The sequence below is a fragment of the Apteryx rowi genome, unplaced genomic scaffold, assembly GCF_003343035.1.
Source record: "Apteryx rowi isolate R43461 unplaced genomic scaffold, aptRow1 scaffold_11, whole genome shotgun sequence".
Lineage (NCBI taxonomy): Eukaryota > Metazoa > Chordata > Aves > Apterygiformes > Apterygidae > Apteryx > Apteryx rowi.
The window spans coordinates 414,254-441,055 of record NW_020447308.1 but is presented as its reverse complement, the minus strand read 5'-3'; the positions used below and the strand labels follow the sequence as shown (position 1 = coordinate 441,055).

General features: G+C 45.8%; 1 protein-coding gene across 6 annotated transcripts in view; it reads right to left on the bottom strand.

The window, feature by feature from the left end:
* The window catches only part of NTRK3 (neurotrophic receptor tyrosine kinase 3), a 239,082-nt gene that overhangs the window by 134,957 nt on the left and 77,323 nt on the right, over positions 1-26,802 (bottom strand). For 5 of the 6 annotated variants that reach the window (XM_026074065.1, XM_026074089.1, XM_026074100.1 and 2 more), the window contains 6 exons: positions 25,371-25,513; positions 24,641-24,782; positions 22,130-22,426; positions 18,008-18,031; positions 16,897-16,967; positions 14,997-15,099 (listed from right to left, as the gene is read on the bottom strand). In XM_026074065.1, coding sequence (XP_025929850.1) covers positions 14,997-15,099; positions 16,897-16,967; positions 18,008-18,031; positions 22,130-22,426; positions 24,641-24,782; positions 25,371-25,513 — 780 coding nt within the window. The remainder of the gene's footprint in view (positions 1-14,996; positions 15,100-16,896; positions 16,968-18,007; positions 18,032-22,129; positions 22,427-24,640; positions 24,783-25,370; positions 25,514-26,802) is intronic. The other variant, XM_026074081.1, reaches the window with a different exon arrangement.

Below are 26,802 nucleotides of genomic sequence, written 5' to 3'. Positions count from 1 at the left end.
CACATCTTCATCCATTCTCATCTTCAGCTGTAAATTTTACAAGGCAAAGGCTTTGTGTCTTTACCTGCATTATAAAGTGCCATGCTGTCTAAAACACTTTGTAGATAGTGATGGTGCAGAGGACTATACAGTTTTTCAAAAACATGCATGCAATAGAGAGCTCCAAGATGCCAAGGCAATCGGGGCTTTGTACACATGAGCCAACAATGCACCGACATCTGAGAAGAAAATACTCAGAAATGGCTCCTGTGTAAAGCTCTAAAGTACTGAATTCAAGATTTAGGGGTTCCCTATTAAGAATGGAGGACATTAAAGGACCTGTAAGTTATTATTACAAATTCACACAAAAAGCTGATGGCTTAGAGAACCAGAAAATGAATAAAATCTATGGGCAAAGTTTGGGCCAGTGAAAGCTAATAGAATTTTTGCTATTGATTGGCAAGTGATGAGGATTCATCTTCAAGGCACTGACTCAGGCAGCACGCACACCCTCCTGCATGATCCGGGCTGGTATCAAAGGGGTTGGTGCGCCACAAGTCAGCAGAACAATCATGAATACAAACTAAGGTACCGTTGTGAAAACAAAGCTTCACAGCTTTTTACAAGCTGCACAGTAGCGGGTAACTAAATGCTAGTTTTGGTCTCATCCAAATACTCTTTAAAAAATAAAAATAAAAAGACATCTGGCATGCATCCAAAGGCCCAGTAGCACATGTCAGGAAGAGACTTAATCTGCAGTATTTAATAGCACCTTCCCCCCTAAAAACAAAAAACTCTCATTCCCTGTCAGTGGATTAACAAAAAGCCAGCCCATACAACTGGCCCTGAAACTGCATGCTTAAACCCTGACAAAGCCTTGTACAAAGCAGGTTTTGAACAGGAGTGCACTCAAGTGAGCCTTCCTTTTCTGAAGCATCCCTAAACTACAGACAGATTTTAGCTTCTCTGGTGGGAAGTACTTAAGAGGAAGAGACTTTTCTCGTGACCTGATCACAGCAACTTTAGCTGAACTTAAATCAGTGCCTTTACCTATACATATCAAAAGGTAGAAAGATGCCCTCCTTTAATCTTACAGCTTCTGTTTTAATATGCCAGGGTGGAATACATCTGCTTTGCTGATGATGTGTTTTGGCACCTGCTGATGTCCCATTAACTCTAGTATCCTGTTAATAGACAGTAGCAGCCAAGAAGCATTACTTGAACTCTTTAAGTGGAGAGAATAAGCCCAAATCAGAAATGATGTTCCCAAATACATCAGTAGCATAGTAAATGTGAATAGAAAAGAACCATAAGTAAAGACCATTTGTTTTGTTATTAAAAGCTAAATGACAATATAAAAAAAGGGGGAGGAAGGGGGATTTAAAATTCAGCTCTCCAGTAGCAGCACAAAGGAAGGGGATTTCTGCAGGCATCCAAAAGTTGAGTCAGGCCATATCTGTTTTCAATCAATTTTGATAACGACACTTCTGATAAAAGGAGACTGTGAATAAACAGGCAATAGAAAAATTCATATTCTTTAAAGAAAGAGAGAGAGAGAGAAAATGACATAATGGTCAAAACAGTTAAGCAAAGAAAAGTCCTACTAGAAAAATTTAGTAATATTTTCTCTCTTAGTTTCACACACCAAGGGGATAAACCTGCAGCAGTCTGCAGCAGGATACTTACAAAAAGCATTCAGTTACCTAAAGGCAGAAAGTCTTAATACCAGTGGCTGCTACTAATTTAATTCTGAGAAGAGAAACTTCTCAGGAATGCAGACATGTATTGTAAATCTTTAAAGACATTTCTCTTCATATATACACACATGCACACACACGTATGCACACAACTTGCATTTTTTCCTCAGTAATTTCTTCTACACATCAGCCATAAGTCTAACTTTAAATTCAGTAAAATAATGAAGGAAATATTAAGAAAAAAATTATGAGAGCCTAAATGATAGTGGAATCAAGAGCATGAAGCAATTGGGCTATAAAAACAAATCACACTAAACTACCTTGAATACCTTATTTTCTCCTGATCAAATTACAAAGGTAGTCAATGAAGCTTGTACTATATTTGGGCTCAGTAAAATATTTGATGGCATCTCAGAAAAAAACTGAAAACTTAATTCAGATTGGCTTGGCTGTGAGCACTGTCATACAACAATATTAATAACAACAGTAAATTTTATTATGCAGCTATCTGCTAGTACCATTCTAGGTGGTTCACAAAAACCTCCACACACACTTGCACCGTAAAGACTAGTGGGTGGGTGGGTGCGAATGCAAAGCAGGCGGTGGGCTGTAAAGGAAGGGTACTAATACGGCAAAGTTTCAAATCGGAGAAGAGGCTTCCTGTGGGGACTGGTGTTAAGCCTGGTTTTATTTAACATCTTTATTAATTATTTGGAAATGAAAAAAAAAAAAAGCCACTGAATTAACCAAACAGTCGATACTTGTCTGGTTGGGGTGGGGGAGGGAATGAGTTGTATTCATTTCCGAAAGCCACCATTAATAGAGGCAGCAAATTACAGAGCAAAAAGGACTCCCGATCTGCTCCGTTCCCTTCCCTGAAGTCAAGCGGCACCGAAGGTGCCAAAGCTGCACGGGCAGCACAGCAATTTGCCGGCAAAGACAGGCTGAAGAAAGGCGATGAAGATGTAAACTTTGAAAACGTTCAGGAAAGCGAGTTTTGGAGATGAGCCACAGAAAGGAGCAGCGCCTAACGGAATACCTCAAACCAACCCAGACTGAGCAGTCCTCCGGCGACAAACCCCCTTGGGCTGAGGGATGCCCCATCCCAAACTGGGGCACGGCAGCGCAGACCTGCCGACGGAGACAAGTCCCACGCTGCCAGAGGAGCAGAGAAACGGCGCCGGGGGGAGCCGAAAGACAGGGACGAGCAGGCCCTTCCTGTGCCTCCTTCCACGGGAGCCCTGCGCGGCGGGACGACCCCGTTTGCCCGCCAGCACCTCGCACCTTCCCCTCACGCGGTTTGGCGGCAGGTGTCGCAGTGTTACATGATGATGACGACTCAACAGGCCGCACACCCTACCCCATCCCCCAAACCCCCTACCAGCCACGCAGCCCTGCTGCAGCATCGCGCTGCTCTTTCAAAAGGAACGAGCACAAGAATTTTACTCTCAAAAAAGAAAAAAAAGTTGTTTTTAAATAAAAAAAAGAGAAATTAGTTAAGGAGGCTAAAAACTGATAGTCCGCTGATACCTTAGTTTTAGTTGGGGTTTTTTTTCCATATTTGTAATACTAAGCATTTCTCCTTGATTAAAAAATAAATAAATCATAGCTTAATAGATAATGGCGTGCTAGTTCTTACCCACCCCCACACGTCAATCAGAAAAAAATCACGTCTCTGTTACAAGCACTTCAGAAAAGGAAATCCTTCGCTGATCGGCGTAGGCAACGCACCTGCGGGCTGTGGGAGATTCCCCTTCTGGTTCCTCCTTCCCAGACCAGGAGTGATCGAAAGCAGGGAGCCAAACCCGGCGGCGGCAGCAGGCGAAGCCGCGGAGGTTCGGGGCAGCTGGGACGAGGCAGGGGTCGCAGGTGAGCGAGGGCCCGGCGCCGGCCTAGGGGCCAGGACAAGCCCCACATGGCGCCGCCCGGGCCCGGGCCTGGCGAGGAGCCTCTCTGCCCACAGGCCCCGCACGGGGCTCCCGGGGGACCGGGCCGGGCACCGACGCGGCAGGGAGAAGAGGAGGCCGAGGGGGAGGAGGGGAAGAGCGGGGTGGGCGGTTTCCCTCTGCCGTTTCCTGGCAGGGAGGTTTTCAGTCAGCCAGGGGCTGCACCCGATTTTTCCATCGCCCGCCGAGGGATGCTTTGCCGTGCCTTCACCAGGAGCCGCTCCGCCAGCACAGAGGGAACAGCACAGGCAGATAAGCCAAAATATCCAGCGTGGTTGTTTCGGCAGGAGGCGTCGAGGCTGCGGCTGAACCTCCTTGCGGCCGCCTCTCCACACGGAAAGCGAGCTCCTGCGAGGCAGCCGTACGTGCTGAGTAAAAACCGGGAGCATCCCACAACATCACCCCCCCATCGCCAGTGGGAAAAGGGCACCTCGGCTCCCCCAGCCCATGCTGGAAACGCTACATGGTGGCGGCCGCATCTCCGTCTAGCTGCCCTCTGGACAGCAACCCAGGGCCGCACCAGAGCCACACGCCTGCCGGCCGGGCACCAAACAACCCCCTCGGACCGAGCGTGGCGTCCCCGGGCTCCTCCGCCGCCAGGGGGGAACCAGCCTGGCAGGACAGCGCGCCGCATCTCAGGTTCGCATCTCTGCGCCATGAGAAATGCTTCGTAGCCCAAGGACAGCAGCGATTTTACCTGCCTCTTTCCGTGCCGGCTCCACTTAGCGTAATGATTATTAAGTCCTGTCAGCAGATATGAAACCAATGGATGCAGCTCCACAGGCAAGTGCTCAGAAAGCCGCTGAGACGCCCCTGCTTACAGGTTTTTGTTATCCATCTGGAAAATTGCGGATGTCACAAGAGCTTTTAGAGCATCAAAATGAAATCGTCTTGTCAGCAACAAAAGGGACAGTTTCTTTACCCCGATCCCAGCAGCTGTCGCACTGCTGCAGGCTTTTGTGCGAGCGGCAGACGCTGCGCTGTGTCAAGACATAGACACCGCTCGCGCTGGGGGAGCCTTCGCCAGCTCGCTGCCCGCTCCAGATTACCCGGGCACCAGGATCTCCGTCTGTGCCATGCTGAGGATTTTACAGTGAAGGAAAATCAGGGTGAAAGACAACAGCAGTTTTCCCTGATTCTCAGCCTTTTTTCTGACTCTTGATTGCATCAAAAGTCAAGTCTAGGAAAAACTTCCTGTTTGCTGAGGAGGATAAATCACGCCCTGGGATAGAGGGAAGCGGGTGGTACAGGTTCCCTGATACCAACCTCTGTTTCAGCTGGTTCAGGTTGAATGAGAAGCAACCCAAAGCACTTTTAATCTAAAATCCAGGTAGAGCCATCCATTTTCTCTGCCACAATTGTATTTTTTTTCATCCTCTGTTTTTTGAAGTTGCCACACCACTTTGGCTCAGATGGCATCAAAGGCAGATCAGGCAAAACCACCTTTCTGAAGGCTGTTCTTCTCAGTGGGGCTCTGGATGAAAATAGCTTTTCCTTTTTCCACAGGCAAACCTCTCTCTGGTCACGAAGTGAAGTCTTTCAGCAAGATCAGGGGGTATCCAGAAAAGGCACAAAACCACCTGCTGACACCAATGCACGTAGGATGCTGGGCTGCAGTGTAATGGTCCTGACATGAAATAGCCTATTCCAGTAAAAGTTATTAAGTCCTACAGCCACTGGGCTCAGGTGAAACAAAACAAAACAAGCAAAAACTGTTTTGCAGCTAATATGGTGACGACAGATACAGGGAGAGAAGGAGGCCACAAAATACAAGACGGCTGTGAGCAGTAACTCCATGTCTTCTCCTGTTGGCAAGTCTGAGACGCAGGGAGCAAGTCTTCTTGCAAAACAGCCTGAACATGGAGCAAAGCACTTTGACAGATGACAACTGGGCTGGGGCAAGATTTCATGGGTGCGCTGGGCTCTGTAGCTGGCACGTGCCAGGTTCACTTGGTGCCTCCCAATGCTTTCTGTTGGCAGCAGGACTTCATATGCAGAGCCCAAAGGGAGATCTGTGGCAAATTTAAGTGGCCACAAGCAACAAGACCTCTTGGCTCCCTTTTCTGAAACATAAGCCAGGCTCAAAGGGAGACAACATCCCATCCTTCATTATCCAGGGCCCTGACACCAACTGGAGACCAAACCAGAAATTGGATTATGACCGCCGCCCAAATACATGATATTAAAATCCAAATGCGATTTTTTCCTACTGTGCACAAAATATTGCCAAAGCACCTGCCTTTGTGTACAAGGCTGGGCATTATCTTCTGGCCCATTAATTTTTAATAGCATAGTTGTAGATCAAAACAAGATGCCTGAGTATCCCATAGGATTTTGCACTGTTCCCACCTTCATCAATAAAGATGCTAAACACTGGTGCTGCTGCTGAAGTTTCTTGGGACTCTCCAGGATACAGGCAGGCTTATTATTCCATGACAAAAGATAGAAGTTAGAGCTGGAACAAGCCTGTTAGATCATCCCATGCCTGCTGCCCTCTACAATTTGCTTCCTCAGTGCTTTCACCAGTTGAAGCTTAAACAGCCCAAATGATAGCTCCTATCTTTTCCCTTGGGAGGCTGTTGCACTCTCTTTAAATTTCTAGGCACCCTTAAAGCACATTCAGCCCAAGTACAGAACCAAGCAACATCATTTTCTTCCTTCTATATATTTTCCTTCAGAACTCCTAAATGCTTCCCTTGCCAATCCTAGCATTTACATTGCATTCACCTCACCAATTAGTCATCCTTTAACCAAGAACTAGCCTCTCCTATCCCATGGCTTAAGGAAAGAGTGCTGGATCTCAGGAGTCCTGGCTAAACAAGGCATAAATCAACAAGGATCCTACAGCAAGTCACGAGGAGGAAGAGATGATGAACTCATCAGGGGCATCCTCCCTGAGGAACGTTTATCAGCATTAACAGTAGCAAAATCTTTTTCAAGGAATAATTGGACAACTGCAGTACAAACAAATTACAATTAAAATATTAATTAAAGCCCTTTGCTTCTTCCCACACACTCTTGCACCTTATTAAAGCCACATCAAAGTTGACACTTAGTTGCCTGGTTGTTGGCCACCTTCGGAGAGGCATTGAAGACTGCATGGGAAGTAGGGCCTGAGGAGACAATCTTTTCATCAGATCAGTCATACTGGTAAGAGGAGAGAGAAAAGAAAAAAAAGAGCCTATCCTGCTACTGTCTGTGGTACCTGTTCTGTAGATAAACAGAATTATTCAGGCTCTGTGCTGTCAATCCAGCATCTTTCACTAAAGCAAAGCCATTTGAAGACAGACAGACACCGCAGAACTCCAAGCAGTATCACAGGTTCGAACTAGAGATGTTAGGAGCAGCCAGGTAAGAATAATGCTGCCACAGAGATGAAATGTTCTGAGGACTAACACCTTCCTTGTGGTCCCTGGGGAAGGCTGCTCTGATGATTGAAGCTAAGCAGCATTGAATTTCACAGCTGTGGAAATGATAAATGCAAGCAGCTGAACAAAAAACTAGCATGCCTCAGTTGCTTCTGAATCACAGTGGATAGAGGAAGTCTTCCCAGGTGCTCCAGCATAAGGGAAAGTGGCCAGGTCTTGTTCTAATCCTCTTCCTCCGGAGCCAGATGCAAGTTTGTGCCCACGATGTACCTGAAAGTAGAAGCCTAGCATGGTACCACATGTGACAAGGTCACCACCTCCTGCTGGTGCTCATTGACCCAGTGTGTCCTCCAGTCCTGCAGCTCCAACCTGCTGTTGCTTGTTCATTTTGCTGGGTGCAAAGGAGACGCACTGGGAGCCTGGAACTGGGAAGTCTTTAAAATGGAAAATAAAATCTCGTGATACCTTTCCACCAGCTTGACTGGGAGTTTACATCACACCAAATAAGTTGAGTGTCGTTTGTGTGGCTTTTGACACTCTCCCCCTAACATGCAAACCACTCATGAAACTCAACAATGAGAGAACTGCTAAGGAAAAGCTGCCCTGTGCAAATGCAGACACTATTGTTGGGCTCCTTTTGTGTGACTGGTGCACTCCAGGTTGAATACCCAACTGAAATTAGAGCAAATGAATGCACCCACGAGTGAGGAAGATGAGGAGAGGGTGGGGAGGTCATGAACATGGAGAAAGAACCTACAGGAACTCAACATGAAGGAAGCTTGGGGCTTCCCAGATCAGATGAAAACGACTGATCTGACATTTTTCAACTGCTCTTAGTAATTACCTCAAATAGGCATTTATGTTTTGTAAAAAAATTGTAACGGATGCTAGCAAAATGCACTGACCAGCTACTATCATTTCCTTTATAAATAACCTATCAATGCTTCTGGGAGTGGAAAAATATTTTATTTCCAGATCTAAACAGTTGCTGATCTCCTACCGACCCTTTCTCCTGCAGGTTGCTTGAGGCATCTCTCCAGTCCCCTCCAAGGATGGTTCCCTGTCCCTTTTGGGCAACAAAAAGCATATCTGGCACAAGGATAACAAGGGTGGGATGAACTGACTGTACTCCAGCCTGGGCTGGATACTCCCAATTTTTCATGGCAGCTGGGCTACAGCAACAGCACCCTGCCACCTTTTGATGGTCTTCACAGTAACAAAGCTGGAAACAAAGGAAATGGGATGTGAGCATTAACGGCTGATGTGAAAGTGGTTCTGACTTTGCAGAACAGAAGACAGAAGTCTTTGCCTTGTTCAGCACCCTGGATGGGGAGGTGGTATCTCTTGAAGGTTTGTCAAGATACTCAGCTCTACAAAGCTGCACTGTAGTTTTCCCTTGCTGCACCAGTTAAGGACTGTATGCTTAATGGAGGGTGAGGCACCTGTCAATTCACAGAGGTGTTTGCCTTATCACCTTGAAACTACTAAATAAATAAATAAATAGCACAAACTGAACTTCAGCAGAGTATAAACAGGCATTTGTAGAAAGAAGTCCCAGTGAAACCCCATGCCCTTTCAATCTACTTCCCAGGCAAATAAAACCAAGTAATACTGAGCACAAGAAGTACTTCTAGGGGCTTTTCAAACAAATAGATACCAACGAGGAAAGGCCTTGACCTCAATGCCAAGCACTTGCTCTGCCTGCTGATTTCAAGGGGATCGAAAGGAGTTCGGTCCCTCGGCACTGTGGGGCGGGAGTCCTGTGTGTTACAGGAGAAGGTTTAAAGAAAACAACAGCAGTCAGCTCTCTACCAGTGCTTTAGGACTGTTCAGTGCACATCCCTGAGCCACCATGGTTAGGCAGGGTTTTTAATGTACAGCTGTTACTCTCCTGTAGCCATGGCAAGACTGGATGATACTACTTTGCTCTCTCTTTCTTCCTGCTCCTGCTACATGACAGAATCCCAGGAGGATGAAATGAAAGGGCCTCGATCACGGATTTCTCCTGAGCAACTAACCCTGAAGATACAGCCGCTCCAAGCTGCAGATTGTTTTTTCATTCCTATCCAGCTGCAAATAAATACTCAGGGGAAAAACAACTAGGACATTATTGTAGCCAGACATGGCCAAGGCAACGTAGATCAGAATTAAGCCTCATCTGAAAGGTAGGTCATGTCTCTTGTATATTTTTCCCCCTTTAAAGTTGCAGTGATAATTGCATGATGGAGGAGGAAAGCAAAAAAAAAAAGAAACAAAAAAACAAATCAACACAACCAAAAAGCCAAGCATCTGAGATATCTTTACAGGAGCTGGTCCTCTTGAATCAGAACCCTGGAATTGTTCTGCAATCGACTCAGCGGACAGTTACCATCTGTTTATGGAAAAAAATGTTAATAACCCCCAATCATAATCAAATAGGCAACCACTTTACTTTAAGTACCTATTAACTAATGCTAAATTACAATGGAACAGCTCTGCAAGTACTTCTGACATTCACATGCACATCAGCAGCACCAGCACTCTGATCAGGGCTATTAGAACAAATATCAAATGAATTGATAGTGATGCAATTCCTAAAACATTACAGAAAGCGTGGGCATATTTACTGTTCTCTTCTTTCTCTCCCCCACCTCCTCGTTGATTCTGCCTATTCAGAAAGAAAATATGGATATGTATTTGTACGGACATGCGTAACACCCACCAACAGCAGACCCTGTGAAAGCTAGTTCCTATGTGTTTTGTTTTGTGTCCTAGGCTGAGTTTCACTATGGATTCTCTGACAACCAGAGAGGCTCAAGGCATTTCCATCAGTGGGGCATTATCAGTCGTCGTCCCCTGCTTAGCCCCCTATTTCCATGATGCCTGTAAAAACGTAGCATCTCTTAAGTCCTCTCCCCTCTCCTCTGGCTGGAGGTGGCCAGCAGATCCAAAAGCTGCTGCAGAAAGAGAGGAAAAACCGGGCAGCAGGCAATGTATGCACACACACTTGCACACGCACACATAGATACAGTGAGATCACACACCTTATTTCTTTATGAAATCAGATTAAAAAGCAATGGATCCTCAGAAGCTGTAACTAAGTCTGAACCATTAGCTGGCACCGTCTCCACCCGAGGAAGAAACCTCATTTAGAGAAGGTAAGTAGTTTTTAATCTCAGAGCCCAGAAAACAGTTCATCTCGGCAAAATGACAAGTACTCTTGTCTCTGGATTTTCTCTAGCATCTTTCTCTTCACATCTTTGCAAACTCAATTTTTTTAGTCGTGCAGCACCAGGAATACATCACACAAATATGCATGAGCACTACTGCTTTATCCCAAGGCGCTTGCAAACGTAACAGAAAGCAGGCAAAAGGAACGTATATTTTACTCCATCAAGCTAAGCATTTATATAGCCTCCATCACTGTGCCATCCAAACATTTTGTTAGTCCCAGGATTTGTGCGTCGTTATTATTGTTTTAGGAAATTTCATTTTTGTTAGTCCCATGACTTCTGTGTGACTTTTTATTATATTATGAAATTTCATTTCCTGTCATCTGCTGGGATTATATTTTGATGGGAAGACTTGGGTTTACGAGATTTCTGGTTACAAGTCTGACCCCAAAAGGTGAGGTGTAAAACACTCCATCCCCAGTGGGTGAGGAGACTCGGGACACAGAGCCCCAAGTCCAAGTAGGCAACAATTGATAAGAGGATGCAGGACTTCTTGCTCCCAGGCTGTCCATTCTAACTCTAAAACTCACTCCCCTGGGAGACAGCAGTAAATCAAAGGGCCCAACTCCCAAATCCTTGCTCTGCTAGATCATGTTCCTCTTTCTACACTAATAGAAGGTTTTAAAAACATCTCAGTTCCTCCTCCGGATAGACTAACCTCTAGCAAACAGTTACAATGCATATCTGTGACTTCAAGGTTTCTTAGTTTTTGTATTCACTCTTCCTGGCTGTTTCCCCTCCACTGCCTCTGTATTGTCCACATAACGCTACATTTCACAGAGGCGCTTTGTTTGCCATTGTCCTTCTACCTCCACCACCCCAGGTCTGGTGATCCCGCAGCCCCAACAGCTGCCGATAGCTGCTTCAGCCACCTCCATATCCCCCAGCCACATGAGCCAAAGTCAAAAGAAAACCAGAAAGGGGATCCGACATCTGTGATTCCATGTTAATGAATGCCCTCTCTGGAGAAAGCAAGGAAAGGCAATGAGGATGGCACACAGCCAGCCTCCACAAGCTTAGCCGAATGACGCCAGTGAGCTGGGAACACAGTACGTTAGAGCCCACTTAACAAGGAGCTTTTGTTGATGCCTCTGCTGCAGCCCATCTATTGTGCACTTGGCAGGGCAGGCATTTCACAGCTTTGCTGTTGGCTGTATCAGTAGCCGGGTCGTAACCAGGCTGGCAGCTCTGCCAGGACTCCCATGTGAGTGTCCGAGGGTGTGCTACCAGCCAGAAGGGAACGTATGGGAACACCCCATTCTTTCATAGACCTCCACCCAGCACATGTGCCTCCAAAAGCCCTGAGACATGGTGAGCACTTTTTCAGCAAAGGCAGCTGGGATGTTGCCCACTTTGCAGCCAGTTACCCCACTTCTACAGACTGGCAGGCAATCCAGACTGCCTCAGGGGCACTTTCCAAACCAGCCTGATCTCCAACCTTATCAGTCCAAGTACACCCCTTTTTCTCTAGAAGATAAACTTTCTGCTTAACTGCTAGGAGATGAGGGAGGAAAGAAAGACGTGCTCATAGAGACTCATGAAGTACTTTGGGTAGCACATCTAACACCAGCACACAATGTTCTATGGCTGTGACAAAAACAACAGGAAAAAACCTGCTCCTACAGTCCTGCCAAGCTGAGATTTCAACAACAAGTAGCAATATATCAGCTGGCTATGAACAGTTCCTGATTCAGGGAATGAGGCACTTTCCCAAAAAGACTCAGGGTTTGGATTTTTTTCTTAGTAAATGATAACATGTTGAGTGCCATACAGAATGGCTCTTGCCCAAGAATTAAATGATAATGGATGACCCAGAGGAAAGTGCAAGCTCAAAGGAGATGTGGGGGTGTTTGCCAGTTGTGTTGCATCCAGTATATGGGGACAAAACAAGATAGGACCTCTATGTGAACCCTAGGAAAGGAGATCAGGTTCACTAACTAAAGTGATTTGATGATTTGGACAAGGGCATCATTCCATGAGCAGGGAGAAGAAAAGGAACAGCAGGCCATTAGCAGAGTGAAATAAAAGACACTAGGGGAAAGAGCCATCCGACATGCACAGGACAAACAAAAGCTTGAACATGTAATTGCCAAGCTGGGACCTTCTGCAACAGCTCAGCTGAGACCCTGAAGTAATCTAAGGAGAGAGCTGGGCTCTGGGGTCACAGACCTGCAGAGGATCAAAGAAAGAGAGTTTAGAAACTGCATTTTGGAAACAGTGGAGAGGACTGTGATATTCCCTGAGGAAGCCAGAAGTAAATGAGCTATAACTGCCAGGGCAGGCCATGGCCAGGGTACCGCTAAGCATCTTGGCCACTGCATGAGAATGAAAGAGTTGCATTCATGTCATGGATGCAGAAGTGGCAAGGTTGGTAGCAAGTCTGACACAAGGAAGGGAGATAAGGCTAAAGATGTAAAGCCTTGTACTGTGGCAATTGACATTGGCACTATGGCAAAAGAAAAAAGCAGAAGCAGAAGAGACACAGGGGAAAGCAGGATGCTCAGAACTGCTTCTCTGTGCCAGCAATAGACAGTTAAGGCCATGCAGGGCAGGAGAGTCTGTGAGGAACAGAGCTCAGATAGCATGAGTAGTCAAAGCACAGAGGGGAAAACCTGCTGGACACCGTGCAGGGAGCTGGGCCGGCAGGAACAGGGGACACCACAGCGTAATTTTCGCTAAGGCCAATCAGCCCAGGAAGCTGGCCTGGCAGTGCAAAGACTGCTATTCCAGATCTCAAGAAAGTGAGGGGAGCTGCTGTCTCTGCTGCAGGTACGTCAGCAGGAGCACATCCACACTGGCCATCCTCATATCCTGGCACAAGTTTCATCCATTTCCCCACTGATGCCACGCAGTCTCCGAGGCCACGGTAATGCAGCAGCAATCATTTCTGACAGGCCACCCACACTGGTGCCTATGAAACTTGTGCCTGGTTAAAGCCAGAAGTATCTTCCTTGATTTTAAAGATATATTTAATCTCTTCCAACTCTGTCTCTCTAAGCAATATTATGGATAAAACTGCTAGAAACTCTGCAGAGCTATTGTTTAATAACAGAACTGGAAGAAATATAGCATAGTGAAGAGGAAAGAAGGCTTTTCTGGTTAAATGTTTTTGCCTCTCAAACACAGCACACACAAGGACCCATCACTGCACACCTCTAGTTTCCAGGAACTCAGAATATCCACTAACATGCTTCTCTGAACCCCTCTGAACACATGTGTGCATCTGTTCACCAAGACTGGTTACTCACATAATGGTTATTTCACTTCGATTCTCCCATTAGGGTCAAAAAAGTTACTTTTCTTTTTCATATTTGTATCTCCAAGTCCCATCAGTGGCAAATGCTCAGGCACTTTACAAGTGTTCTCTGACAAATCCCACCAGAAGGCATGTAACATCATCCCAATTTTACAGATGGGGAAATTAAAGCAGAGACAGAGGTTAAGACAGCTAATTGCCTACGGACACAAAGTGAGTCAGTAGAAGAGCTGGGAATTGATCCCAGGAACCATGTCTTCCATTCCTCTGCTCCACCCACCAGTCAGTACACCCTTCCAGATGGTTCCTATCATTGGACATATGGACTAAACATTGCTAAGTTGGTGTAGAAGATTTGCTATTAAATTTAAAGTCCTGTCTTCCATCTCCATAGGATGAGTAGGGGAAACTCCAGCCAGAATTCCATCTGGACCCACTCAGGAAATGTCTCTAAAGCAAACAAAGATCTAGGCAAGCAAAAGAAATTTTCCCAAACCTATCAACCTGCCCTACAACGCAGACCCCAACAAGGCCAGGAAATAGGCTGCAACTCGTGAGCTTTTGAAAAACTGTTTACCAAAGCCTGTCTTCATAATGGCGTAGGCATAAAATACCAGCAAGTAGGCTGGTAACTACTTTGTCATGTGAAGTCTCTTCCTCCAGCCTTCACTGGGCAGCACCATTGCCCCCAAACTGGAGATACCAGGAAAGGCACAAAAAGCAGATGGCACACACTGATTCACTTTCTCTGGGCATTAGCTCCAGCACATCACAAAAAAACAGCACTGGTGCTGGGAGGCCAAAGAGACCAGCTCCACATGGCAAATATCAGACGCCTTCTCCCTTTGTTATCACTACCAAGAACTCCTGAAACAGCTCCTAAGTGGATGGTCGTGAAGCAGAGGAGGAAACTTTCCAAAAGAGATGCAGCAGAAAGAGACCTTCCACACCACTGAAAGATCTGCCAGCTGTCCTAGAACAGACCTTACAAACACATAGTAGCATCTCATCCTCACTCACAGACAGACACAGATGTGGTGTGCCTGCCTTTCAAACAGAAACCAAAGTAATTTCACATCCTTCTGTTCTTCCTTCACACCCTGCCCTCTGCACCCAGTGCAACATAAAGGGAAAAATCATCTATCATCAGGCTCACAAGAAAAACTTCATCCAAGCATGCACTCTTCTGAGTGCAGCCACCTCAATGCGGGGCCAGAGGAAGCAGACTCAAAGCTTGTCTGGGGGGAAACTGTGGGTGCAGTTTTATGCACTGACAAGGAAATACACTGTTCATCATTAACACACAGCGTGCTTCTCCCCACCTTAACCTTAACACATGCAGGTCAGAACCACTAGCCCTCTTATCTCTGTTGCTCTCTAAACAATAAACAGAAGAAGGTTGGACAACATTCTCTTCAGAAGGTTTTGTGCCAACACTGACAGCATAGGAATAAAACTGTAACACCTTTCCACGCGTGCTATAAAAACTGGGCAATCCAGGAAGGTGCCTCCTGCTAGAAGAAAGTGACTGCACGTACCTTTCATCCCAAACTTGGATCGACGGCCATACTTGTTGATCATAATAAAGAGGACCACCAAGAGGACACAAGCAAAAGCTGCCAGCCCAACTGCTATGGAAACCTGAAAGGAACAAAACTGAGAGTCAAGGCAGAGGAATTTAGAAGTCTAGATTGGAAATATAGGCACCTCCTTGCTCAGTTACCTTTCCTGTAGACTCATACCGCCTGCTGCGGCCACGTGGGTAGCAGCAGTGGAGAAAAACGCAAGTGAAAACAAAGAGCTCTGGAACAACTGAGAAGCTTCATGGCTTGTTTCCACTACTGCTAGGTCTGAGATCTATCAACACTGCTGTTCGGGCAGCACTTTTCCCCAGCCTCCCACTACACACATCTGCAGGGAGAGAGAACCTCTGCTCCTCTGTCTTCCTGAATGCCTGGCCTTTCCGTCATCACATGACATCATGATCCTCCCTTTATGACATCACCACCATGCTGTGATGTCACAGCAACAAGGCTATACTAACCTGAGATGGGAACAAGTAGGAGCAACGAGTTTGTTTTGTTTTGTTTTGTTTTTTTAATATAAAAAGCACTCCTGTCTCCATCCAAACATCCCTCAGGAGAGAGAACGAGGGAAAGTAACACAACAAAAAGAAAACAAGAAATGAAGTTGAACTGCTTTTTCCCCAAAATAGTTGGTTTTTCTGGAGCCTCCAACAGCTCCTGATTTATTGTAATTTTTAGAAGTAAATATTTATACTACAACAGAATCCAAAGTCCTTCACCAGAACTGTGGCCCCACTGTGCCAGTGTATGAGCATAGAAAATAAACCCTTGCTGCCCTAAAGGGTTTACAGTCCAAAGCTTATTTTAATATTTTTGGATATTTATTCCTTCAAGCCTTTACTCAAGATACTTTTGCTGCACTGATGTAAACAATAATTTCTTTGGCATTTGGCCAATACTTCTCCTGTACTGAATCTTGTGTTGCATTTAGACCTGGCTTTCTTATTACAAAACTGTGTTCTGTTATTATTAAAAACACATCATTTAACAAAAAAAAAGTTATTTTATTTTGCAACAATTTTCCCTGCTTTTGATACCTTAGCCATGATATTTTTAAATTTTTTATTTTACCATATGCTGTTTTCATCCCCCAGCTTATTTTGTGTTGTATATTTAATAATCAGTGCACATTATTACTACAGTCCCACTTTTCAAGGCTTTCATTTCAACCATAAGAGAATTTTAGCTGGATGAAAATTGAAACCAAGGTGGACTGAGTTTTGTTCATTCTGTTAGCATTTGGTGGGTTTCAAGATCCTAAAACTTTCACAAAATTAGAGCAATTGTATAACATGCTAACTTTTCTTCAGTAGTTGTACACCCAATATATTTTTTTTTCTACTTGGAATCTGCAAATGAAAGAAATGTTGAGATCTGGTAAGCCCTGGGCTTGCTTTCCTTTTCCATTTGTGGCATGCCCTGCAGAGCAGGCAAGAGGGCAAACTGGCATTGACAAAAATGAACCAAGCTAAATTTGAGGCCCTCACAGGGCTAAACTTAACTGTTCAATAATTCCATAAAACAAGCAATTGACTGTTTGTTTGTTCTCTGGGTGCTACTTTTCTTAGAGTGAAAATTTCTGACCCCGCCAGCAGCAACTTCACAGAATGCCTTATTTCAAAGAGCTCCCTGGTTCTGCACTGCAGACCCATGAGGCTCACATGGTTCATGTCAGTATTTTGCTTGCCTGGCACAAGCCACAAAATCCTTCTGATTGTTGGCTGCCTTGTATCACAAAGGAAGAGATTTTACTTGCAAACATCTCAGTACAGCAACGGCAATATAAATACCATGCCACCACTAACAAGAAACGGATACAGAATAGTTCTGTAAAAAAGAAGATAGGACTCACCCCAAAAGTGTCCTCCTCTGGTTTGTGGGTGACAGTGATCGGTGGGGTGGGACTCACTTCATAATCACCGACTGAAACCAAAACACCAAAAACAAAACATTCAACGCACATCCCACAGAACTCAAGGCACCAGCATGTCCCCAGTGGCAGTTCCCTACCTAACAAGATTCCATTCACCCCTGGAAGAAGCTGCAGCCTTTTGTTTCAGAAGGCAACAGAGCCAACTAGCAGAGACAGTTCCCTGACTCCTGCCTCTGCAACACTGTGCTGGACAGCAGAGAAAATACAGATCAGGATGCTGCTGATGCCACTCCAACCTTATAAACAAGAAACACTAGGGTTCCTACCGTCCCAGGGCAGGTGGCCTTCACCCCGAGCCGTCTTCTAGAGCTTTCAGAAATCTGCTGGGCTAAATAGTGCTAGAAAATGCCTGACTCTAGCAGAACTTGATCCAAAGAAACAGTTACTTGGATGTTTTTTGGAAAATAAATACATAAATAAATAAATAAGGGTAAAATCTGGTGAGGAAACACTATAGTTGAGCCCCACTTTGCTTTCCCCCTCCTGGCTACAGCATATCCTGTACATGGGCCATGCCACGCAACTGTTCTGGGGATTGGCCAGCCTGCATCTAGTTAAGACCCCTTTCCACCACACCACCATCAGCTGGTGAGAGTTTGTGCTACTTATGTCTGGCCCTACAGTCTAAGCCCCCAAAGACCACTTTTCATTTCTACTACAGTAGACAATACATGTCTCCTTGGATCTTACTGACCAGCCACACTGCCAGCTATGAACAAAGACCAGTCAGGTACGCCAGTCACATTCCCACCATGACAACCCTTGTGCTAGTGTGACAACACCTGCTTCCTCCTCCCCTGGGAGGGACCTTTCCTCAGGACCTCACACAAGCAAAACGAGCATCTTCCAAGCTCTAGAGATTGTACTGCTGATCAAAAACCTTCCCTAGTATTTTGCTCATGCTTGGGAAAGCCAGAGCTTTGCAGCAACCTCAGCTAACTTGCACTGGGGCTTCCCGACTTTCACCTCGAGGAGCACGTGAATCACAGAGGAAAACAAAACAGAATGCAAAGGGCAAGGAGGCACTTACTTGAGACAAAGTTATCGGTACTCTCTGTGGAAAGGACAAAGAGAGAAGCAAAACAGTTAGCAGCATGATAAAGGGAGAGTAGTCTCATTCACAACCCCTCCCAGCCACACTCCACCACCCCATTAGCCTGGGAGAGAACCCAAAACATTTCATGATTTGTCCTGCTTGACAATTGTAACTGGAAATCTCTCCACAATGTGTCAGCAGGATATGCTGGAGGTCAGGATCAAGTGGACACTTGCTGCTGTGTGGGGCCCTTGGCCTAAAACAGGGGGGAAGGATGCTGCTGCAAGGCCAAAAGGAGAACAATTAATACTACGCTGTATTGAGATTTCAAGTGGCTGTTAAACAATTCTGCTTTCATTAGTGCCGATACCAAGAAGGCAGCGTGGTCCGCAGGATGCCAGTCTTGTGGCCTGTTCGGTGCTCTTGGCAGGCTAGTGTTAGGCTCTCTTGGCTCACCCCTTCCTCTCCCCAAGAGCCCTGCTCCCTCGCATGCTTGCCCTGCTTCTGTAGCAAGGAGGGGAGAGGAGTTGGATGTGAGCAGTTCTTCTCCCAGCTGGTAGCCTTCCTGCGGCTCCTTCAGCAAAGTGTGCCAGACGCCTGGGGCCAGCGAGGGAGAGGGCTGGGGGGCAGCGAGGATAGATGTAGAGGGGAGAGAAGCAAATTTTGCCTTGCACGACAGTCTTCACCTTGGCATAAAGTCTTACAGGGACAAGGACCAGCTCCCAGGAAGGACAGATCAGCTTGGGAAGGGAGTTGAGAGGAGACTCTTCAGAGCCCCCCAAACCCCATCGAGTCACTGTCACGAAGGCTAGTAGTGTCTATACTGGATGCAGAGCCACTGGATGCCCCGCTGCCAGTCACTCACATCGGCAACCTGACTGCTTCAGTCTATTCAGTAAAGCTTCTTCAGCTCCAGAGACAGCCAAGGTCCCGGATGACGAGGTCTAAAGCTCTCAGTGACACTCTGTTTACATAGCATGAGAACAATGTCAGCTTTCAATTTACTCGCCCATGTAAGAAATTGAGCCCGATATTAACAGGAGTTTACACAGCTTTGCTGGCAGAGGGCTGCTGGAAGGATGTTGAAATGTTCATGTTAAAGTACGGCTGAGGTTTGGAATGGAATCATAAAACAACCCCAGGGTGACAAACATGGCTTTCCAAACCAGGAGGAAAAACCTGAAAAAATATTTTTGTTTCAAGTCAAGCAGAAGCAAGTTTCCTTCACTTTTTCTAGCAAGAGAAAAGTATTAAGGAAGAAATATTTCATTTGGAGAGTTTTATATGTATTTTTTAAATCTATTAAAATGGACAGAGTCTAGTCATAAAGCATGTTTCTTCTACATTTTCTCTTTTCCATTTTTCTTTGCTGGACTAAGCAAATTCAATAGAAATCCACAAAAAGTTTTTCTCCACTAAACCTCACTATTTTTTGAAGCATAAAACATAACCAAGAAATTTTGGCCAGCTTGAGTTCTACAGAAAGTTCCCAAAGAACTGAAAACTCATCAAGAGAGAGATAGATAAGTTAACTTTTGTGGATTAAATAAGGAGATGGTAGCCCATGGTATACATGCCAACGACGACATGCAATGAGATTTTGATTGGGACCTGAAGTAAATCTGTCCTTGGAAACACGTGCAGGAGGGGCAACAGCTCCAAGGGCCACAGCATTGTGGAGAGGCAGGATATGGCACATCAGCTCCCATTCAACTGCTACTAGCACCTTTTACCTCTAACTTGGGAAGAAAAGTGCCACCTGACACAGTACCAATAACAGGGTGACAACTTCTGGATCTAGACAATGTACCCATGGTTCTTTTTCCATGCTGACATGAAGTCTGCCAGAAAGTACATTTTCATTAATTAATACTAATAATCTCTTCCTGGATAGTTACAGCAAAATTCTTGCATGTGTGAATACCTATAGGCAATAAGTTTCTTGAGTGAACCAAACAGGGGAACCTTCAGTTTGTAGTATTTTCTGGAGGAATCTACCTTCAAATGGGAAATTATAAACATCAGCTGTAAGTGTTAATGTCACCTTCAGCAGTGGATGGAGCGATGAACTTCAAGGAAAGTAAATTACATCCTGGATTACATTGACAGGGTCTGCCTGGATGAAGAACGACTTGGGACTTTGGATCAGAGGAAATAAAAGAAATGGGTCATTTCCTGCTGGAAGATTGTTCAGGGTCTGTAAGTACTCCACAGGCACAACACATACAAGGCGTGGGTAAAGATGTGTTCACAAGGGCAACATTTTATGTATACTTCACACAAAAAGATTCTCCCAGAGCCTTCAACACAAGAGGCTCTTCAGACATTAACGTGCCTTCCCACATCACAGCATTTCCACAATCAGCTCTCCAGAACAACAGATCTGCCCCCTTTTCTGGAGGTCCAGCACCTACTTAGAGCTGTCCTCATTTCACGGGCAGAGATATTGAGTCACAGAAGTGGGACCTGACAAAGCTGAGACTGTAAACCTGTGTGTCTCTACGCCCACCTACATTTCATAAGCTGCTCTTCCTCCCCAGCAGCAAGAAACATAAATAGGTCAGATAGCCAAAGAGGGCATCATCTTTGAAGCCCGAATACAAAATTTTCACTCCCATCCATATCAGTTTGTTTGTTCGATTGTCAGATCTTCAAGGCAGATATTTAGGTTTGTGTTTACGATATCTGACCTGCAGGAAAACTCTGTGTACATATATGGTGTGATATAAATAATAAATGAGACCACCACTGGTATTTTTCTATATTTAGAAAATGCCCTATTTTGCTGGATTTTCTTGGGCTGCAGGGGCCAATTTAGAGCTGCCACTTTCCCATGGTGCTGTTCCTGAAGGCAGTAGCAAGCACAGCTCTTAACTCTGTGATGGCCAGCATGGAGCTGCAATGCAGAGAGCAGACCAAGACCCTCCACACTCCTACAGAGCCAATAGGTCACTACAGACATCTCTACTGAACTCCCCAGAGCTAGATCTCCATGTCCTCAAATGTTTTCCTGCAATTAAGCCCTACTGATTCAATGGGGAATTCCAAACCATTGGCTAAGAAAACTTGGCAAACAGCTGACGCAGAGCAATTTATTGAGCCATTGCTTTTTTCCTTTTTTTTTTTTTTTGGTAGGGACTGTCATCCTGAAGTTGTATATGTCATTTAAAAAGAAAACAAACCTGACACTACTGCATCCAGCTATAATCGTTTCACAAAGGAGAGTCCAAAGAAAAAAAAAAAAAAGAGAAAAGAACTACACCACTTTAAGGGGCTTTGCTTTCTTCAGTGTATAGTTAGCAATCACATAGAAGAATTTTACTATTAAAAAAGTGGGCATCCTCTTTGGGGGTCCTCAGAGGAGATCTAAAATAATCAACCTACCCTACATCTTTCTCTCTCTGAAGTCCCTAAGGTCTTAAAAAATATATATATATATATATATATATATATTGCACAATATGTTACAAAAAAAAATCTAAACCCGTTAGTCTCTTCCTTCTCAGTGAAATTTGGCCTGACTTCTGCCAAAGCTCGAGATTAAATTCTTCCTCTTTATATGAAGAAAGTAGGATTTCCTGTTGTTAAAGTACTCTGGGAGCTCGCTCCCTACGTTAATCCATGATACTCGGCTGATCAGAACCAAAGCTCCCAACACAACATTATGCTGACAGGTTTCAAGAGAATCATGAACTCAGGGTCACAACATTGCATAGCTGCTGAAAACTCCACAACACTGACGTTACTCTTGGTGCTTCACCTAATGTTATGTACACCAGTTCTTGTGTCCCAGACAGATGCCAATTTAGATAAAACCACACCTTGTCTCATGCTTGCACCTCGAAGATTTCAGTGGATCTGATTCTTATTCACCACCTTTCTGAATTTTTGTGCAGTGTTGATCACTGAGTCAAAGAGTTGTTATGACACCACTTTAATAGTAGAATCATACTTGTTAGAAAAAACCTCTAGAGGTTTTCTCTTCCAAATTCCTGCTCAGAGAAAGGCCAACTTGGATTAGGTTGCTCAAGGCCTTGAACATGTACAAGGATCACTGGTGGGAGCATATTAACATCCTTGAACTGCAACTGTAAAGATATAAATGGAATATCTTACCTGGAAAGGGCTTTTCAAGAAAATGTCCTTTGATGGTTTGGTTGGCGGAGCCCAGCTGGTTGGTGGCCACAATTGTATAGTTGCCATTGTTGTAGTGAGTGGGTTTGTTGAAGAGCAGGCAACCCTCCGACACTTCCCCTTGTTGGTAGAACTCCATGTGGATGATCTCCGTCTCCCGGAGGACCTGGCCATTGTGCAGCCAGTGAAGGGTGGGAGCTGGGTTCCCATGCACTGCAAATGCAATGCAGTGCTCCAGGTGCAGCACCGGCTCCTCCAGGGTTAGGATGCGAGGTGGATCTAGCAAAGAGAAACACGGTAGAGTCACAGCACCCCACCACCCCCATCATCTCTCTGTGCACCATGGAAATTAAGACTGTTGAGAGGGTAACCTCCAAAATCCCTTGTTCCTTCTACCTTTCCTGTGGATGTCTGCAAAGAAGGAGCACTGAGCCACAAGAACTGCTCCACAGAAGGATGATCTGAACCATAGCCAGCTCTCTTAGGCTTGTGAACAAGGGTATGAGTTAACCACAGTGCTGGTCCCCCTGCCAACTCACAAACAATTAAGCTTGGAGTTGCCCAGGCCACACAGCCACTGCTGTGCTCCTTCCCTCAGGGGATCACATTAAGGCAGCACGTGCACATTGAGAAGGACACTGCAATGTGGTGCTCTTACGTTACACATTGCATGTGTGTAAGGTGCCTACAGGGGCTCTCCAGTCACACTGAGCCATTGGCACTCAGCCATTCAAGCAAATATCCTTCAGTGGCTGTGTTTCCTTGGGGGTTTTGATTACCTGCATATCCCAACCACTGAACATCCTCCAGGGGCATTTTAATTAAAGGGAGAAGAGTAGAAGAGCAGAAAGAAAAGCTGAGACTCCACCTGCAATTTAATGCATATGCATTGTCTTCCCTCCTGAGACATCCCAAAAATTCAAATGTTGCTCCGCCATCATTTCTGAAATCCCAATTACAACATCTACGTGTAAGGTCCCAAACCCTGAGGCTGGCAAGGTGTGAACAAGAAGAAAGTTTTGTGGAGCAAAAGACACAAAGATTTACATCTTCCCTAAAGCACTCCTTTTCCTGACAGCATCCAGCAGCAAAGACAATCCATTGGACATCCTCAAGGAACAACAAAGATCCACCAACTTTGGCCCATCTTTTGAAAACAAACAAAACAGAACCACCCCTCCCTCCCGCCAAAAAAAAAAAAAAATGAATTTTTCAGTCAGTGAAGGTGGTAGGAAAGAACAAGGTGCAGAGCTGCTTGGGCTGAGCAAGATTTTCTCACCAACGCTCAGATACTCCAAGCCACAAAGCTGCATCCCAGCCACTTAGTTTCACTTGTAAGCCTAGATCTGAATGTGGCTTATTCATGTCTTCTTGGCAAGGAAGATACCAAAACAAGCATCCACCTACACACAAAAATCCAGATCTTTTCAGCATGAAATTGCAGCCTGAGCGATGGGTCTGGGCAGTGAGAGCAGAGGTAGCAGGAACTGTCAGTAGCTTAGAGGGTTACATGGGTGAAAATAGGCACTGACATGATACTGTTTAAAGTGTGAAGGAAGATATGCTCAAATGCAGTGTGCAAACACCCGCCTGCTAACTGATCACACCTGAGCTGATGTGAACTTCAAATACCTGCATTCTTCAATGCATCACTTGTACTTATTGGGAGGAGGTTGAAAGATCTCCTATCTTCTTTCCAGCATTGTGACTGCCTTATGTTTACAGGACCCCATAGTTCCTGCACTGCACTAGACATGCAACACAGACAGGTTCACCCAGACTGGCCAGAATCACTCATGTGTCTCCATGGTTAGGTGAGGGGATAGATTTCCAACCTACACACTAAGAGCAAATGTTACAGACATAGCAACATATAGTAAATCTCAGCTGCTTGAGAGCGCCAAGCTGTGTCAACTTCCTCTTAAGGTCAGGTTTGTGTGAAGTTAAATTAGAAAGGGAAGCAAAAGTTTAGCTACTTGCAGCTAAAAGTGAATGGTTGAAATTTGACATGTGTGTGTTTACATGGCATTTGCTGTTTAACTTTGTAGGAACAGATCTGGAAGGAAGTACTAGCATCCCTGAAATGAGAGGCAAAATTTACACTAGCTTTAGCAAGGGTGACATTTAACCTCTCAAACATCATCAGAATGAGTGACTCCATGTTTGTAAACAGAGGTTTAGCTCCTCTATGGCTTTTCCTCACTCATGGATCTTCCACAAGTCGGGTGGAGATATGCCCACCACCAGTGCGGGACTAATGCTCCTTGCCTGATGTATCTCTGCTATAACAGAAGTATCAAGAGAGCAAAAATAATGGCTCCAAAGAGACAGCTGTGCTAGGATCAGCCTCGTTATGGCTGTGGTCACCTCCTAATTCTCATCCAGAAAAGTGGTACATCACAGGTAGCAACTGGGACATGCATTCACATGGTTCCTTGGCCAGCCCTCCCTCCAGCCTCTACGTGGTCAAGGTCTTCCCCCCCCGCTACTTACAGTAGACAGTGAGCAGCACACTGGCATTGCTCATGCCCACCACGTTCTCGGCAATGCAGGTGAGCAGGAACCCGTTGTCCTCACTGGTGACATTCACCAAGGTCAGATTGATGGCATGAACATTGGTCCAGTTGAGGTTGGTCTAAAATTCCCAGAGAGATATACAGGCAGAAATCAGTGACTCCTGCCCCCAGAAGCCAAGGATCCCAACTTCCACAAAAAATGCAACAGGGTCTCTAGCATCCAGGGACAATTAGGATTTGGGTGAGGGAGGTGTTTCCTCATCTAAGTAAGCACACCATATCTTATGAGAGTAACCACTGGGGGTGGGGGGAGAGTCACAGTATTGAAGCAATGATAAACATGGCTTGTAGCATGTTTCAGCTGCAGCTATTGCAGGCACTTCTGTAATTGGGTAGTTTCATTAGAGGAGTTATGAGTTAAGATTCAGTTGAGGAACACTGAGCTATCACATCTTCAGTTTCCTACCATAGAAAGTGAAAGTTTTTTCTGCCTGCAGTACCCCTCAGGTAGCCCTCAGGTTCTCATCTGGCTAGGGGATGGCCAATATTATCCACTGGATATGACGACTTGCTCGCTTTTCTCCCACAGCACTCTTCAGCATCTATCCAACCCCACTGTCCTGCATACAATGACCTGGCAAACCTGCGGTGGCTGCAACACATTGCTGTGTCAGGCACAGGCAGCCCGACAGCTCCTTGGCCCCTACCTGGTGAGTGTTGATGGAGTGGAGATCTGCGACGGTCCAGTCCACGTCAGGCAGCGGTGAGCCTGAGCCGTTGCAGGTGATCACAGCGTTCTCCCCTTCCCTCACTGTCAGGTTCACATGGCTCACACTGATCTCGGGGAGGTCTAGGAGAGCCAGACACCAAGACACTTAGGTGTGGAGCAGCATTTGCTGCAGCCAGCCACAGGGTCCACATGTATGGACATGGATCCTGCTGAGCTGTTTCTCAAACAGGCCTCAGGTCATGGCAAAGCAGCCTCCAGCATCCTGGGGTAAAGAGCAGGATGCAAAGGTAAAGCATCGCCCCGTCAAGGGAGAGAGGGGCATGGAGACTGGGGAAAAAGCATGCGCACAGGGGACATGCTAGCTGAATCGCACTTGAATCAAAATGTTTTGTCCGGTCCTGGTTCCTCTTCCCCCTCACACAAACACCCTCCCCTTCTCTTCTAATCTCACTGAAGTTGCTCTCGAGAGCAGTCACCTGGGAAGGGTAAAGCTTCATGTGCTGGGAGAGGATCCAAAGCCTTCATCACCTCTGAGGACACAGCACAGAGCACCCAGTACTTCGGGTGAGCAGAGTATCCCTCTAATTTATAACAATCAAGACAAGATGACCAAGGATGTGTCCTCATATTAACTGCAGCTCTCCTAATAAAAGGTGCCCTTGCTCTTCCTCTGAGGTGGCAGAGAGATTCACTGATTTATAGCAGCTCTGATTTACACCTCTTCCGTATTTGCTGCCACAGGCGCCAAATATCCTCACAACGTGCCACAGACAGTGCCGGTCACAAGAAGGGCAAGCAGCCCTTTTGCCTGGGGGAAGCTTCCTGGGCTCACTGCAGAGACAGCCTGGGTAGGGGAAAAGGGGGAATTGGCTGGTGGTCCCCTCCCATGGGGGATATGTCCCACTGATGCGGAGCCATTGATGGGAATACCCAGTCTTTCATTGCCGTCGGGACATGAGAGCAGGAGGAAAGCAATGTTGCATAATGGAGCAGGAATGGGATCCTGAGGAATGGCACTGGTCTGGAGAGCAGCAAGGTCACACCGTGGCCACTTTCTCTGAAGTCTTTGATCTGACATTCGAAACTAAGTTCAAAGCAGTGAGCTGCTTTCTTGTTTCTGCTTCTCTCCCCAAGAGGATCTCAGTGATTTTGGGGGATGCCAAGAGGCAGCAAGGAGACTGCGGGTCAGGTTCCTGGTGCATTGGCCAGGCCGTGAGAGGAGATCTGCTGAGGCAGCAGGTCCAAAGGATCAGCACAGGGGCAGATGGGAGGGAACACATCAAGCTCTGATGGTCTCCCCCAATTCAGCTGGCATCAAACCTGGCCATAGCGAGCCACGCCAGCCCTCAGGACTAGAAAGCAGAGACAAATGGAGCCTTGTTAGGATGACCCTTAAGTCATTTTAGTGC